Genomic DNA, 13,771 nt, shown 5'->3' on the forward strand with positions numbered 1-13,771 from the left:
ATTTTCCTCGTACCTCTGGTATCTTCATCTTCGTATCTTCATCGTCTACTGTGAAGACCGACACAAAGTATTTAGCAAGTCTGCCATCTCCTGATTTTCAATTACAATATCAGTACTGTTTATTAATAGTATTTTTCGATATATCCCCCTGATTACTCGGGTGTAGCTGCCACCATTACAAGAGCAGTGCTGCTTCGACCCATCTCTCTTTGTCCCTGCGTTAAGCTCTCACAGATTGCTGGCGAGATCTACAGCACGTACCTATCCAGCAGCTCCCTCAGCCCCATCAACATCGACAGACAGGCACAGCTGGAGGAGGACGTTCTCAACGCCCCCACGTCGGATATGTTCAAAGCACAACAGCTCCAGGTACGCACTGCCAGTACTCGATTAACCCCTCTTAATGGTTACTGCATTCAGTTCTGGGCACCGCACCTCAGGAAGGATATATTGGCCTTGGAAGGGATGCAGCATCGATTCATCAGGATGATACAGAGGCTAAAAGGGTTAAATTATGAGGACAGGTTGCATAGACTAGGCTTGTATCCCCTTGAGTATAAAAGATTAAGGGCTGAACTAGTTGAGGTGTTTAAGATGATTAAAGGATTTGATAGGGTCAATAGAGAGAAACTATTTCCTGTGGTGGGGGAGTCCAGAACAAGGAGGCATAACCTTAAAATTAGAGCTGGGCCGTTCAGGGATGATGTCAGGAAGCACTTCTTCACACAAAGGGTAGTGGAAATTTGGAACTGCTTCCCCAAAAAAGCTGTTGAGGCTGGAGGTCAATTGAAAATGTCAAAACTGAGATCGATAGCTATTTGTTAGATAAGGGTATTAAAGGTTACCGAACCAAGGCAGGTAAATGGAGTTAGGGTACAGATCAGCCATGATCGCACTGAATGGCGGAACAGGATCAAGGAGCTGAATGGCCTATACCTGTTCTTATATGGTGGCCGATGGTAGTTAGAAAGAAACGTGCATTAATATAGTGCCTTTCATAACCTCAGGACATCCCGAAATGCTTCACAACCAATGAAGCACTTTTGAAGTGTAATGTAGGAAATGAGGCAGCCAATTTGCTGATAGCAAGCTCCCACAAACAGCAATAGGATAATCTGATTTTTAGTGATATTGGTTGAGGGATAAATGTTGGCCAGGATACCAGGGAGAACTCCCCTTCAAATAGTGCCATGGGATCTTTTATGAAAGGGTAGAAATCTCATCTAACAGACAGCACCCCCTCAGTACTGCACTGCTGTGTTAGCCTAGATTTTGTGCTCAAGTCTCTAGAGTAGGACTTGAGCCCACAACCTTCTGACTTAGAGGTGAGAGTGCTACCCACTGAGCCACAGCTGCCACCTAGTTTGATGGGATAGATGCTGACTGTTCACCTGGAAGAGAAGAGATGACCAAGGATTGGCTCACCGTAGGTAAAATGAAGTTACCCAGTATTCTGTTGGGGGAAGGAAGAGGTTGCAGTTGAAATAACTCACAAATATAACTATTATCACTGTGTCTTCGCTTACTCCTGCAATCTTCAGGTTCTTAAAACCTAGAGGCAGAAATTCCTTTAGGCCCATTTTCATGCCTGAAATGGGGTCCATACACAGAGCGCACACCCCAAACAGTATACCCGAGGCTGGCTCGAAATCAGGCCTCATTAACATTGTCGTGCCTCCACTAGGCAGCTCGCCCATTTTATAAGTATGATTATTGGGTTTCTTGCCTTGTCAACAGTGGGACAGTCTCTGGGTCTGCATCAAAACATAATAACCTACCTTTATGTTGACCGACTCTGGGTCGGCCTCAACCAAACCTGGAAATCCTGAGCGGAGCAGGCCCGATTCCTGCCAGGAACATATAGAAGGACATTGCACACTTCCAATGCAAGATTCTCCATCATTGGACAGATAATCAGAGGCTGAGGGCTGCACCAAAGTAAAATATCTCTTTAATGGTTAATTAGATTTTTATTTCTCGCACTGAAACTCAGTCTAAATTCTAGTTTATGCTACTTTTATGCAAATAGATTTTTGGGTTTACCACACTGAACTATATTTTCCCTCTCTGCAGATCTTTAACCTGATGAAGTTTGACAGCTACACGCGTTTTGTGAAGTCCCCACTTTACCAGCAGTGTGTGCTAGCAGAGGTCGAGTGTCGGCCTCTTCCTGGTAATAACCCCCAGCAAAGAAGCCCGGCCTTGGAACACAAAGATGACCAGGACAGTGTGAGCGCCTTTGGCTCCAAGAAGGTAAGCTCCTGCCCCCTAACATGGGATGATGCAGAATCCGACACGACTCCTGACTTGCGACCTCTTTAGTACTCCTATTTAATTGGCTGGCAACACTGAAAAACACATCACCCACTTGTTGATGATTGACCAGCCAACCTGGCTCATTGATGATCTAGGCCTTTCATTCTTCCCACTCAGCTGCAGGTAACGCTGCAAGCCAATATCCTAATGTGCAGAGTAGTCCTAACTGGACAAACCGTGGGAAAGTTACATAGGAACAGGAGTAGGCCATTCAGTCCCTCGAGCCTGATTCAATTAGATCATGACCATTTACCCTCCTTAGCTCCATATCCCTTTATACCCTTACCTCACAAAAATCTATCTGTCTCAGTCCTGAATGCTCAATTGTCCCTCAGCATCCACAGCCTTTTGGGGGACAGAATTCCAGATTTCTACTACCCTTTGTGTGAAAAAATGCTACCTGATTTCACCCCTCAATGACTTAGCTCTAATTTTATTATGTCTCCTCCTTCTTGGTTCCCTGATCAGAGGAAATAATTTCTCTGAATCTATCTTAACGAATCCTTGTAACATTTTAAGCACCTCAATCAGATCACCCCTCAATCTTCTATAACTCAAGGGAACATAAGCCAAGCTTTTGCAACATACCAGTGTTGGCTTTAATAGGTTAAATTCCATTCTGCCCCAGTTAGACTTGCCTAAGCCTCAGCTCTTGCCAGCCTATGTCTTAGCTTTGTGGTGAGTGTGGTGTGTCGCTGCAGAGAGAGGGAGAGAGTGGGCACTCTATATCAGGCAAATGGAATGTCCTTATGGGGATCTCTCAGTGGTTTAGTTTGGAGTCTTTTAAGCACAGACAGTCTTTTGCATGTGCCAGACATCCGACTGACCCCAGAAGAGACATGTTGATAGGCATTGGATTACTTTCACTTCCAAGTGCATGAGTTCAGTGAGCAGAGTGATAACTGTCGTGATGCATCTCTTACTGTCCTGTAACAGAAGCCGAAACTGAAGCCAGGAAAGTCGTTCAGCGGTATTTCACAGGACAGCTATGATAGAAGAGGAGGAAACGTGGAAAAGCAGATCTGGAGAAGTACAAGCAAATTAAATCGGAGAAAAGAGAAAAGAGACTCCTTGGGAGGTTAGGCACCAGTTGGTACTGCTCAAACTAATGAAAAACTGTACTTAATAAATGGAACGTGATGGGGTGCAATATAACGCAATGGGTTGCAATGCAATGTAAAGGTGCGCAATGGTCTGTAATGGGGTGCAGTATGATGTAATGGGTTGCAATGCAATTGAATGGGATGTATTGAGTTATAATGGGGTACAGTACAATTTAATGGGCTGCTATAGGGTGCAATGGGATTTTCTCATCAGTTAATAAGCCTTGCTGTTTTAGAGTAAAATGATGACTTCTCACACCTGGCGTGTTAGAGGACCATTTAATTCTGATTTCTGTGCGTGTTTTCTCCCCAACTTTCTACCTCCCCCATCCTCTCCTGAACATGGTAGCTCTATGCTGGGTTACAGTTCCACAGGCACCACCCACCCTCGGTACCCCACCCAGGTAAGCCTGACACTGAATATTGGCAGGCTACTCAACCACGTAAGGCAAGACATCCTATCCTGATCCTCTTCCCACCTGACACTGAGCTTGAATCCTTCTAGTTCTGACGGTTGAGTCCCACACTGTGCAGTGTCGGTTACCTTAACATGGAGTCCCAGCAAGCTACCTTTTGACAATCAGTGATATTAGGGTCAATTTGCAATCCTGGTGGAGTACTGCACTGAAAGGTTGCACGGGTAGGAGATACAGCTACTGTGCTATCACCCATTGCCTGACCCGCTGTGAACACAGCTCCCCATTGCATTTGTTTAACTGAGAGAAATAGCCCAGCTTTTATGTATTTGTTTTTTTCTTTGTGTATTTCAAATTCTGAATATTATAAATATTTATAGTGACAATCAGGCTTTTTTTTAATCCATTTTTTGCTCCCTTCATGTGTCAGCCTTGACCCAGTTGGTAGCACTTTTGCTACTGAGTCAGAAGGACGTGGGTTCAAGCCCAAGACTTGAACACATAATCCAGGCTGACGTTCCAGTGTAGTACTGAGGGAGCGCTGCACTGTCGGAGGTACCGTCTTTTAGATGAGAGGTTAAACCGAGGCCCTGTCTACTCTCCCAGGTGGACGTAAAAGATCCCACCACACTATTTGAAGAAGAGCAAGGGAGTTTTCCCCAGTGTCCTGGCCAATATTTATCCCTCAATCAACGTCATAAAACAGATTATCTGACCAGTATCTCATTGCTGTTTGTGGAATCTTGCAGTGCGCAAATTGACTGCCATGTTTCCTATATTACAACAGTGATTAAAAGTGCTTCATTGGTTGTAAAGCACTTTGGGACATCCTGAGGTCATGAAAGGCACTATATAAATACAAGTCCTTTCCTTTTCCCCTCATCCTCTGAAGTACCTACACATGCTGGAGTGCAGTTCCATAGGTCTCAGCTGGGCTCCAGTACCTCACCTAAAAGGCCAATCTTCAGCTGTGGCCTCTGTTGATGGCTTTTCGACTGTGGAGAGGATCACAGTCCAGACTGATCAAGTACTTACCCATTCCCTCCCTACAAGAGTGCTTTCCAGGAGGGAGTCACTGGGAGTAATTTGGAAGCCAATTGTAGCACATCCAACTGCTGCCTTGGATGAGATTAGTTAATTTGGTGCACACCAAAGATTGAGCCAGTGACCTTGTGGTCGATGCAACTAGATGGTGCCTTCACCCACTCACCCATCAGGGAAGCTAATTCATGCTCTTTATAACTCGATCCAGGTCGTATCAAAGTATTTTACAATGTGACTAACAATTCTCTCTCTTTTTTTTCCAGTAGATTTTTCAGAGAGTAATGGTCTCTCCCTGTCTCGCCGTGAGTCGCAGGGGTCTGTGTATTCCACAGCCAGCCTGGAACTGGGTTTCCTCAGCTCGCTCACAGCCAGAACAGAGGTATAACAGAGGGAAACGAAAGATCTGTGATTGAGGTTAACCATTCAATCCTCACAAATCTACAGCAGATGTTAGACTTCACAGGTCTAGATATGTCCTTTAAGGGGAAACTAGATAAGTACATTGGAGAGAAAGGAATCATAGAAAGAATCGTAGAAAGGTTACGGAAGGAGGCCATTTGGCCCATCGAGTCCGCACCAGCTCTATGCAAGAGCAATCCGGCTAATCCCGCTCCCCCGCCCTATCCCCGTAGCCCTGCAAATTTTTTCCTTTCAAGTACTTATCCAGTTCCCTTTTGAAAGCCACGATTGAATCTGCCTCCACAAACCAGCCCCCCACCCACCCTGGCAGTGCATTCCAGACCCCAACCACTCTTTGTGTTAAAAAAGTTTCTCCTCATGTCACCATTGGTTCTTTTGCCTATCACCTTAAATCTATGTCCTCTGGTTCTTGACCCTTCCGCCAACGCGAACAGCTTCTTTCCATCTATTCTGTCTAGATTTTGAATACCTCTATTAAATCTCCTTTCAAACTTCTCTATTCCAAGGAGAACAACCCGAGCTTCTCCAGTCTACCCACGTAACTAAAGTCCCTCATCCCTGGACTCATTCTAGTAAATCTTTTCTGTACCCTTTCTAAGGCCTTCACATCTTTCCTGAAGTGCGGTGCCCAGAACTGGACACAATACTCCAGTCGAACCAGTGTTTTATAAAGGTTCATCATGACTTCCTTGCTTTTGTATTCTATGGGCATGATTTTGACCCCGAGCCGGAAGGGGGCGGGGAGGTCAAATTTCAGACAGGAATCTCGGAAGCACGGGTTTCCCAGACCACCTTACGATTTTGACGTAAGGACGTCTTTTTTTTTGTCGGTTTGCTGTCCACCTGACTGGCCTGAATTGACAGGCTGGTCTCAGTGGATGGGAGAGCAGCCTGTCAATCAGGAATAGAAGAATATGCTGATAGGGTTAGATGAAGTAGGGAGGGAGGAGGCTCGTGTGGAGCATAAACACCGGCATAGGCCTGTTGGGCCGAATGGCCTGTTTCTGTGCTGTAAATTCTGTGTAATATCATACAAAAAATTCTTCCTCATCCTTCCCTCCTCACTGCCTTAGAATCAAGACTCATCGCACCAGTAGACTGAGTGGTATGGGGAGTTGGATATTGGCCTCTCACTTCTGGGACTTGGGTTCACATCTAGCCCGGATTGTGGGATGAAAGTCTTTTATGTCTAGTGGCTCTAGTGTCCTACATGAAATGAGTTTAAGCAATTTCAGTCCAGTCCCTAGTGGACCTAGTTCGCATTAACTTGGCAATCTCGCTCAACGTGGCCCATGTGAGAAATCTTAGCCCTGCGAGATCGCTGAGTCAAAGAAGAACAGAATACCCAACTGCGAGACATGGCTGTCCTACTGACCTGCAGAGCTGAATCTTGCAGCCGACTTTATACACACTACCCTGACTCAACAAACTCTCCGGCCTCTCAGCATTTTAATGACTGAGACTCAGCAGCAGTCGCCCAAGAAAAACACAGGGATGAGATTTGGCCTCCCGCTACATGAGTGGGTCTATCCATGGGAAATTGGTTCCAAATGGGCCAATCTTACGGAGACTTACCTGTACCCAGCTTATCTGCATCCCAATTAGATACTTATATTGCATTTTATGTATGATTTTCATCTCAATGCTCACCTCAGTTTTGCAAGGATGATTAGCAAATATTTGTAAAACTGTGATGGTTGCTTATAACATTTAATTATCTAGTTATTGACCAGATTTCTTCCAGTATGTCAAATCTGTAAAAGACTTCTTCAGTTATTTATCAAAGGTTGACGTCATTACAGAAAGCAGTTGGAGTTCCTTACAGTTATTCCAACTATTTAGCATCAGAAAACAGATCTCCCGCTGATGTGTCATGGAGCTATAGAGACCAGAAAGGCCCCAGATTACATCCCTGGCCTCTGCCGAGGTAGCTGATCTCAGCTGGGACATTGTTGGAGATGCTCCAATTGGCCTCAGTATTTCCAGACACAAAGAGGGAACATTTTCTTGATCGATATCCAGTGACCACTGCTGGAAAGTCACACACAGACGGGTTTCAGTCGAGGACAAGATCGGCCTTAGCTATGTTACTTACCACAGTTGAATAGCATATTGATGCTCAGTATCCAGGCTTGTATGTGAAGAATGACCACTTGGGCAAGTTGTCCAGGGATGGACCAGACCCTCTGACCTGCCCTCATGACTGGGTCATAGTGTACAGCAAGCAATCGGGAAAAAGAACTTCTTTTGGACCCTCCGTGTTTTTTCTTATCGTGATATTCTCCAGGAGGCCCTTCTTCACACAAAACGAGCGGTCAACACTTTCAATGGACCGGTTGGGTAATGGAGGCATAAGCTTTAGAATTGATTGGAACCAGTTGGACGCTGTGTTGGGAGGACTGTAGGTATTTTTTACATGGATGAGCTAAGATGGGTTGAATGGCCTTCTTCATCTGTATCTATCTTGTGATCTTGTGGTTTATCTTTTACGGGAAAGAAAATAGTGGTGAAGTTATGCAGTGGATTGTGTTCAGTTGGTGATAGGTAAGGCTAGTTTGTGGTATTGGATTAGGCGTCTACAACCTCAAGCTGAGATGACAAAAGCTTCGGTATAGGTCCTTCCACCATGTTGATGGCAGATGTCCATCATAGGACCGATGAGCAAACTCTGAGACTTGAGACGACAGCCGCTGGAAAGTGTTGCCTGGAGGCTGGGTGTGAGAACTCGTGCTCATGTATACTGGGCTCGGTGCTTACATTGATTGGGGTTGTGGGGAGGCAAGCATCTGCTGCTGAAGTTCAGCACCTCCAACTGGTGGAACCACCATTCAGTGGTGTACACCCACTCTATGGTCAAAGGGATGACGACAATGTACTTGTGCTGCTCATCCTGAGGAGCTCCTGGTGCCTGTTGTCCATCCAGTAGGGGCTCAAACGTATGCTCGTCAGTTGTCTGACAACCGACTAGTGACTATCCTCCTGGGGGGGAGAGGGAGGCTGGGAGCTGAATGGGGTCTTTATGGTGTTGAGATGGCTCCAAGGAAACATGTGATGTTTGCTCACTGCCAAGTCTGTGGCAGACTCGCTCACCTGATATCTGAAGGCCTGTCTGGACTTCAGTCCTCTATGGCACTGTTGATGATTGACCAGCAACCAGGCTCACTGATGAAACCTGGAGGGAGTCGACCTGACATTGGGAGCTGGAGAGTCCAGGGTTGGAGGCTTGTAGGGCTGGAGGAGGTTACTAAGATAGGGAGGGCACCTAGAGATAGGTGTAGATCTTTCAACTGCAGTGAAGGGTTTCCACACACACATGACCAGAAAGAAAATTGTATTCAGATGTACTGAGTGAACCATGATCTGTGCTCTTGGTTGCAGAGTGAGAGACCGAGCCCAGAGACAGAAAAAGAGAAGAGAGTGAAATACTGCTGCATTTACCTCCCCGACAGAACTGCCTCCTTAGCAATGGTTCGACCTGGCTTGACCATCCGAGACTTACTGTCTGGGGTATGTGAAAGACATGGGATTCTTCTGGCTGCTACGAGTGTCTATCTGGCTGGAAGCGAGAAGGTAAGCTGGTGTTTGGCACTTTACCATGTACAGGATATTTAATTTCCATTTGAGTTCCCCGATAGCCTCTTGGGTAAAGCTGGTGTGGGCTCCATACATAGAAACATAGGAACAGGACTAGGCCATTCAGTCCCTCAAGTCCACTCTGCCATTTGATAAAATCATGGCTGATCTGTGATCTAACTCCATATACCTGCACCATACGGTGCAGAAGGCCTTGGGCTCGATTCATTGGTACAGGAGTAGGCCACTCAGCCCCACGAGCATGTTCCACCATTCTATTAGATCATGGCTGATCTGTACCTCAACTCCATTTATGCAACTTCTCTCCATATCCCTTCATAGCCTAAAAGGCTCCTGGATCCCCTGTGCCAGCTCCAGACTCCCAGTGTGACAGAGAAGTCTCCTGAACCACGTCCCTTCAGGTAGGACAAGCGCAGTCAGGAGCTGATTTTTATTTTTCCTCTCCCAGCCCAGGGGCACTGAGGTCAATTGTGACAACCTACTACTCCTTTAGCTGGCATCAGTTAACATAGAAACAGCAGTAGGTCACTCAGCCCTTCGAGCCTGTTCCATCATTCAGTTAGATTATGGCTGAGCTGTACCTCAACTCCTTTTACCCACTTTTGCTTCATATCCCTTAATACCCTTACCCAGCAAAACCTCCTCGATCTCAGTCTTGAAAGCTTTGCAACCTTTGTTTCCTATCTTTGCACTTCCTGAACCGTGGCTTTTGTCCTGGGCTGTTATTGTGATAAAAAGATAAGATCTACCAGTGTACAGTTTACGCCAATTCTGATTTACTCACGTGATTTAACCGTAATTAGCTGTTCTGTCTTTGTACCCTATGAAAAATAATGTAAAAACATATCTATATTCTTAGAGTAATGATACAAATAGCACTGGTTGTGATGGAGCCCGGATTATCTGGGTCGACTCCCGATTGTATGTTTTACATTTAATCAGTAACTTTTGTAACATGTTTAGGTAGAGGTTAGAACTAATAACACAAGCCAGCTTAATCAGAGAGTGGTTAGAATGTGGAACTCGTTACCACAGGGAGTAGTTGAGGCGGATCGCATAGATGCTTTAAGGGGAAACTAAATAACCACATGAGGGAGAAAGGAATCGAAGGGACTGCTGAGAGTTTGAGATGAAGTAGGGAGGGAGGAGGCTCGTGTGGAGCATGAACACTGACACAGAGCAGGTGGGCCGAATGGCCTGTTTCTGTGCTGTACGTTCTATGTAATTCTATGTACTACCCTGTTCGGACAGGCTCTGCTCTGTCCTTAGCTCTTGGTTTTGATGCCATGCTTTCACTTCAGGCTGAAGTGAATGCTAATCATCTGGGAAGGGGGAAGTTACAATCTTAGTTTGCACTACAGTAGGAAGTAAAAGCAGTTTTGTAATAAATAGGGTGATTTAGTCAAGCTAGGAATGATTATAACATCACATGATAGCCTGAAGGTGTTTTGTTTTGTTAAACCAAGCTTCACATGCCTTTAATGCATCAATGCCTGCTCTCAGGCCCAGCTCTACCACAAGGGTGTCCAAGCTTTCCTTTTCACGGTCGCATAGGTGTGTACTATAGGGAAACATAGGAATGGGAACAACAGGAGGCCATTCAGTCCTTCGAGCCTATTCCGTCATTCAATTATTCCATGTACCTGAACTCCAGATAAAGATCTGTCAATCTCAGTTTTGAAATTTCAATTGTCCCCCAGCATTCACAGTCTTTTGGGGAAGAGAGTTCCAGATTTCCACTACCCTTTGTGTGAAAAAGTGCTTCCTGATTTCATTCCTGAATGGCCAAGCACTAATTTTTCGATTATGTCCCCTCGTTCTTGATTCCCCCACCAGAGGAAATAGTTTCACTGGCCTAGGAATTGGGCCACGTAGTGCCTGTTTTTCAGGTGCTATGCGGACACCTAAGACCTCAAAATGGTGGGCAGGAAGACCGCGGGCAATTCCGGCCAGAAATGCGCCGCCTGCCATATTAGGTAAGGGCAAACAAGAGGTGTCCTTTACCCACGCCTGAAGTAGGCGGTAGATCATTTACATATGCAAATAAGGAGCCCAACGCCTGCTTGAGGTCCCTGCCGCAGACAGCACCATCACGGACTAAATTCAGGGAAACCAGCCTGCCACAAAAAAGGAAACTTATTAACCCTCTGAATGTGGAGCCGGGAGGAGCATTAAAGGACGCTCTCAATCGCCATCACTCCCAGTCACACTCACCGCCCCGGTCCCGTGATCCCTGACCCCCGATCTCCCTCCTCTCCCAACCATGACCCCCGATCTCCCTCCTCCCTCCGGCCCTGACCCCCGATCTCCCTCCTCCCTCCGGCCCTGACCCCCGATCTCCCTCCTCCCTCCGGCCCTGATCACCGATCTCCCTCGTACCCCTGGCCCTGACCCCCGATTTCCCTCCTCCCTCCGGCCCTGATCCCCGACCTCCCTCCTCCACCCGGCACTGACCCCCGATCTCCCTCCTCCACCCGGCACTGACCCCCGATCTCCCTCCTCCCTCCGGCCCTGACCCCCGATCTCCCTCCTCCCTCCGGCCCTGACCCCCGATCTCCATCCTCACCTCGGCCCTGGCCCCCAATCTCCCTCCTCCCCTCGGCCCTGACCCCCGATCTCCCTCCTCCCCTCAGCCCCGGATCTCCCTCCTCCGCCCCGACCCCGATCTCCCTCCTCCCCTCGGCCCCCACCCCCGATCTCCCAACCGCCCACCCCGGCTCCCGATTCCCCACCCCCACGACTCCAGGCTCCCCAATCCCCGACACAGGCCCTGATCCAGGTCGGCTGCCTCTACCCCCCCACCCCTCCCAGGCCACCTATCACTGCCCCCCCCAAGGCCTGCAATCCTCCCCTGAGCTGTGCCCCCACGATAACACCCTCTTCCCGGCTTCCGTCCTCCCCCCTCCCAGCTGTCACTCACCTGGGGGTCACTGTAGCGCGAGCAGCAGTGTGATCTCCATTCCCCCTTCTTTAGAGGGCTCTTCCCGCCACACCGGCTTGATGGTAGTGAGGTCTGAGGCTCAAGATCCGGGGCTCCCTGGTCCTCTCTCTGTATTCACTCTGTGCAGGGGAGATCCCAGATATAGAAGTTCCCTATTTTCTAGAAAATAGGAAACACCGCGATCGGATCGCCTCTCAACCTTCCGGCCCACATGGAAAGATCAAATCCCTGTTCTCATTGATCTGACGATATCTCCAGTTGTCGAGGCTAACAGATCTTGGTGTTCTGATTCCACCAATGCATTGAGAACAGCCCTTCTCAAAGCTTTGGACCCCACGAAATTAGAACAGGACGAAGCAGTGAATGAGAAATGTAAGCACAAGGTGGATTTGCCAGATTACAAGGGCTCGATGGGAGGGCCAAAGGTTGGGTAATACCCTGCTCCGTGGCACCGAGTGCTACAGAGAGCACGGGGAAATAAATCCATTCTCGTTCCTGCGCTTAAGGATCCAAAGTTTTGGCATTGAACTTCTGGCCTTTGTGACGGAATAGCCATTCTCCAGCTTGCCCCTTGTATGCTTTGCTTTTTTAGTTTGATGCTGCTGGCACATGACTATGTTCTTATCCATTAGAAGAAGAAGAAAGAAAGACTTGTATTTATATACAGCACCTTTCACAACCTCAGGACAATCTCAAGACGCTTTACAGCCATTGTTGTAATGTAGAGAAATGCAGCAGCCAATTTGCACACAGCAAGCTCCCACAAACAGCAATGAACAGATCATCTGTTTTTAGTGATGTTGGTTGAGGGATAAATATTGACCAGGACATCGAAGGGAATTGCCCTGCTCTTCTTCGAATAGCTTCATGGGATCTTTTACATCCACCTGAGAGGGCAGAAAGGGTCTCAGTTTAACATCTCATCTGAAAGACGGCACCTCCAACAGTGCAGCATTCCCTCAGTACTGTATTAGAGTGTTAGCCTGGACTTTGTGCTCACACCGCTGCAGTGGGACTTGAACCCACGACTTTCCAACTCAGAGGCAAGAGTGCTACTGACCGAGCCACGGCTGACACCCCAGATTAAGACAAATCTACCCATTAATTGCCACACCCCAGTCCTGCATCTTCTGAGGTATTAACACGTTATAATTGTGCCAACGATTTGGACAACACAAAATAAACTTGAGCCATTGAACATATTTCCCAATTGCCAATAAACTACAATTTCTTATTTTGAGAGTTTCCCAACTCTTTTAGATATTTCCCTTCCCTGGTGGTGAGGGTGTTTCTTCATGGATAGGTCTAGACAATGAATGTTGGCAAGCCATTCCAATATTGAGAGGAGGAGGGGTGGCATTGCAGCTACCCCCCAGCCTGTTCTCACCTAATGTCCACGCACACGCTGTCCAGCCACTGGATAGCGGCCGGGAGCAGAAATCCTAGCTGATTTCCCCCTTCCCCGCCTTTCCTAGCCCAGGAGCACCAAAGCCAAAGACAAATGTCACGCCACTAGCCGCCACCCCACCTGAGACCAATTAACTCAGCCCAGAGCAGGGTTTGAACCAAGGAGTACAGAAGAATGAGAGGTGATCTCATTGAAATGTGTAAAATTCTTAGAGGGCTTGACAGGGTAGAAGCTGAGAGGCTGGAAAGTCTAGAACTAGGGGTCATAGTCTCAAGATAAGGGGTCAGCCATTTAGGACCGAGATAAGGAAAAATTTCTTCACTCAGAGGGTTGTGAATCTTTGGAATTCTCTACCCCAGAGGGCTGTGGATGCTCAGTCGTTGAGTATATTCAAGACTGAGATCGATGGATATTTGAACACTAAAGGAATCAAGGGATGTGGGGATTGGGCAGGAAAGTGGAGTTGAGGTCGAAGATCAGCCATGATCTTATTAAATGGCAGAGCAGGCTCGAGGGGTCATATGGCCTA

General features: G+C 47.3%; 1 protein-coding gene across 3 annotated transcripts in view; it reads left to right on the forward strand.

Moving 5' to 3' along the window:
• Positions 1-13,771, forward strand: part of LOC137332586 (regulator of G-protein signaling 14-like) — a 67,344-nt gene that overhangs the window by 38,143 nt on the left and 15,430 nt on the right. For 2 of the 3 annotated variants that reach the window (XM_067996522.1, XM_067996519.1), the window contains 5 exons: positions 226-369; positions 2,074-2,253; positions 3,253-3,394; positions 5,143-5,258; positions 8,678-8,869. In XM_067996522.1, coding sequence (XP_067852623.1) covers positions 226-369; positions 2,074-2,253; positions 3,253-3,394; positions 5,143-5,258; positions 8,678-8,869 — 774 coding nt within the window. The remainder of the gene's footprint in view (positions 1-225; positions 370-2,073; positions 2,254-3,252; positions 3,395-5,142; positions 5,259-8,677; positions 8,870-13,771) is intronic. The other variant, XM_067996521.1, reaches the window with a different exon arrangement.

This window comes from Heptranchias perlo, chromosome 14 (assembly GCF_035084215.1).
Source record: "Heptranchias perlo isolate sHepPer1 chromosome 14, sHepPer1.hap1, whole genome shotgun sequence".
Taxonomy (NCBI): domain Eukaryota; kingdom Metazoa; phylum Chordata; class Chondrichthyes; order Hexanchiformes; family Hexanchidae; genus Heptranchias; species Heptranchias perlo.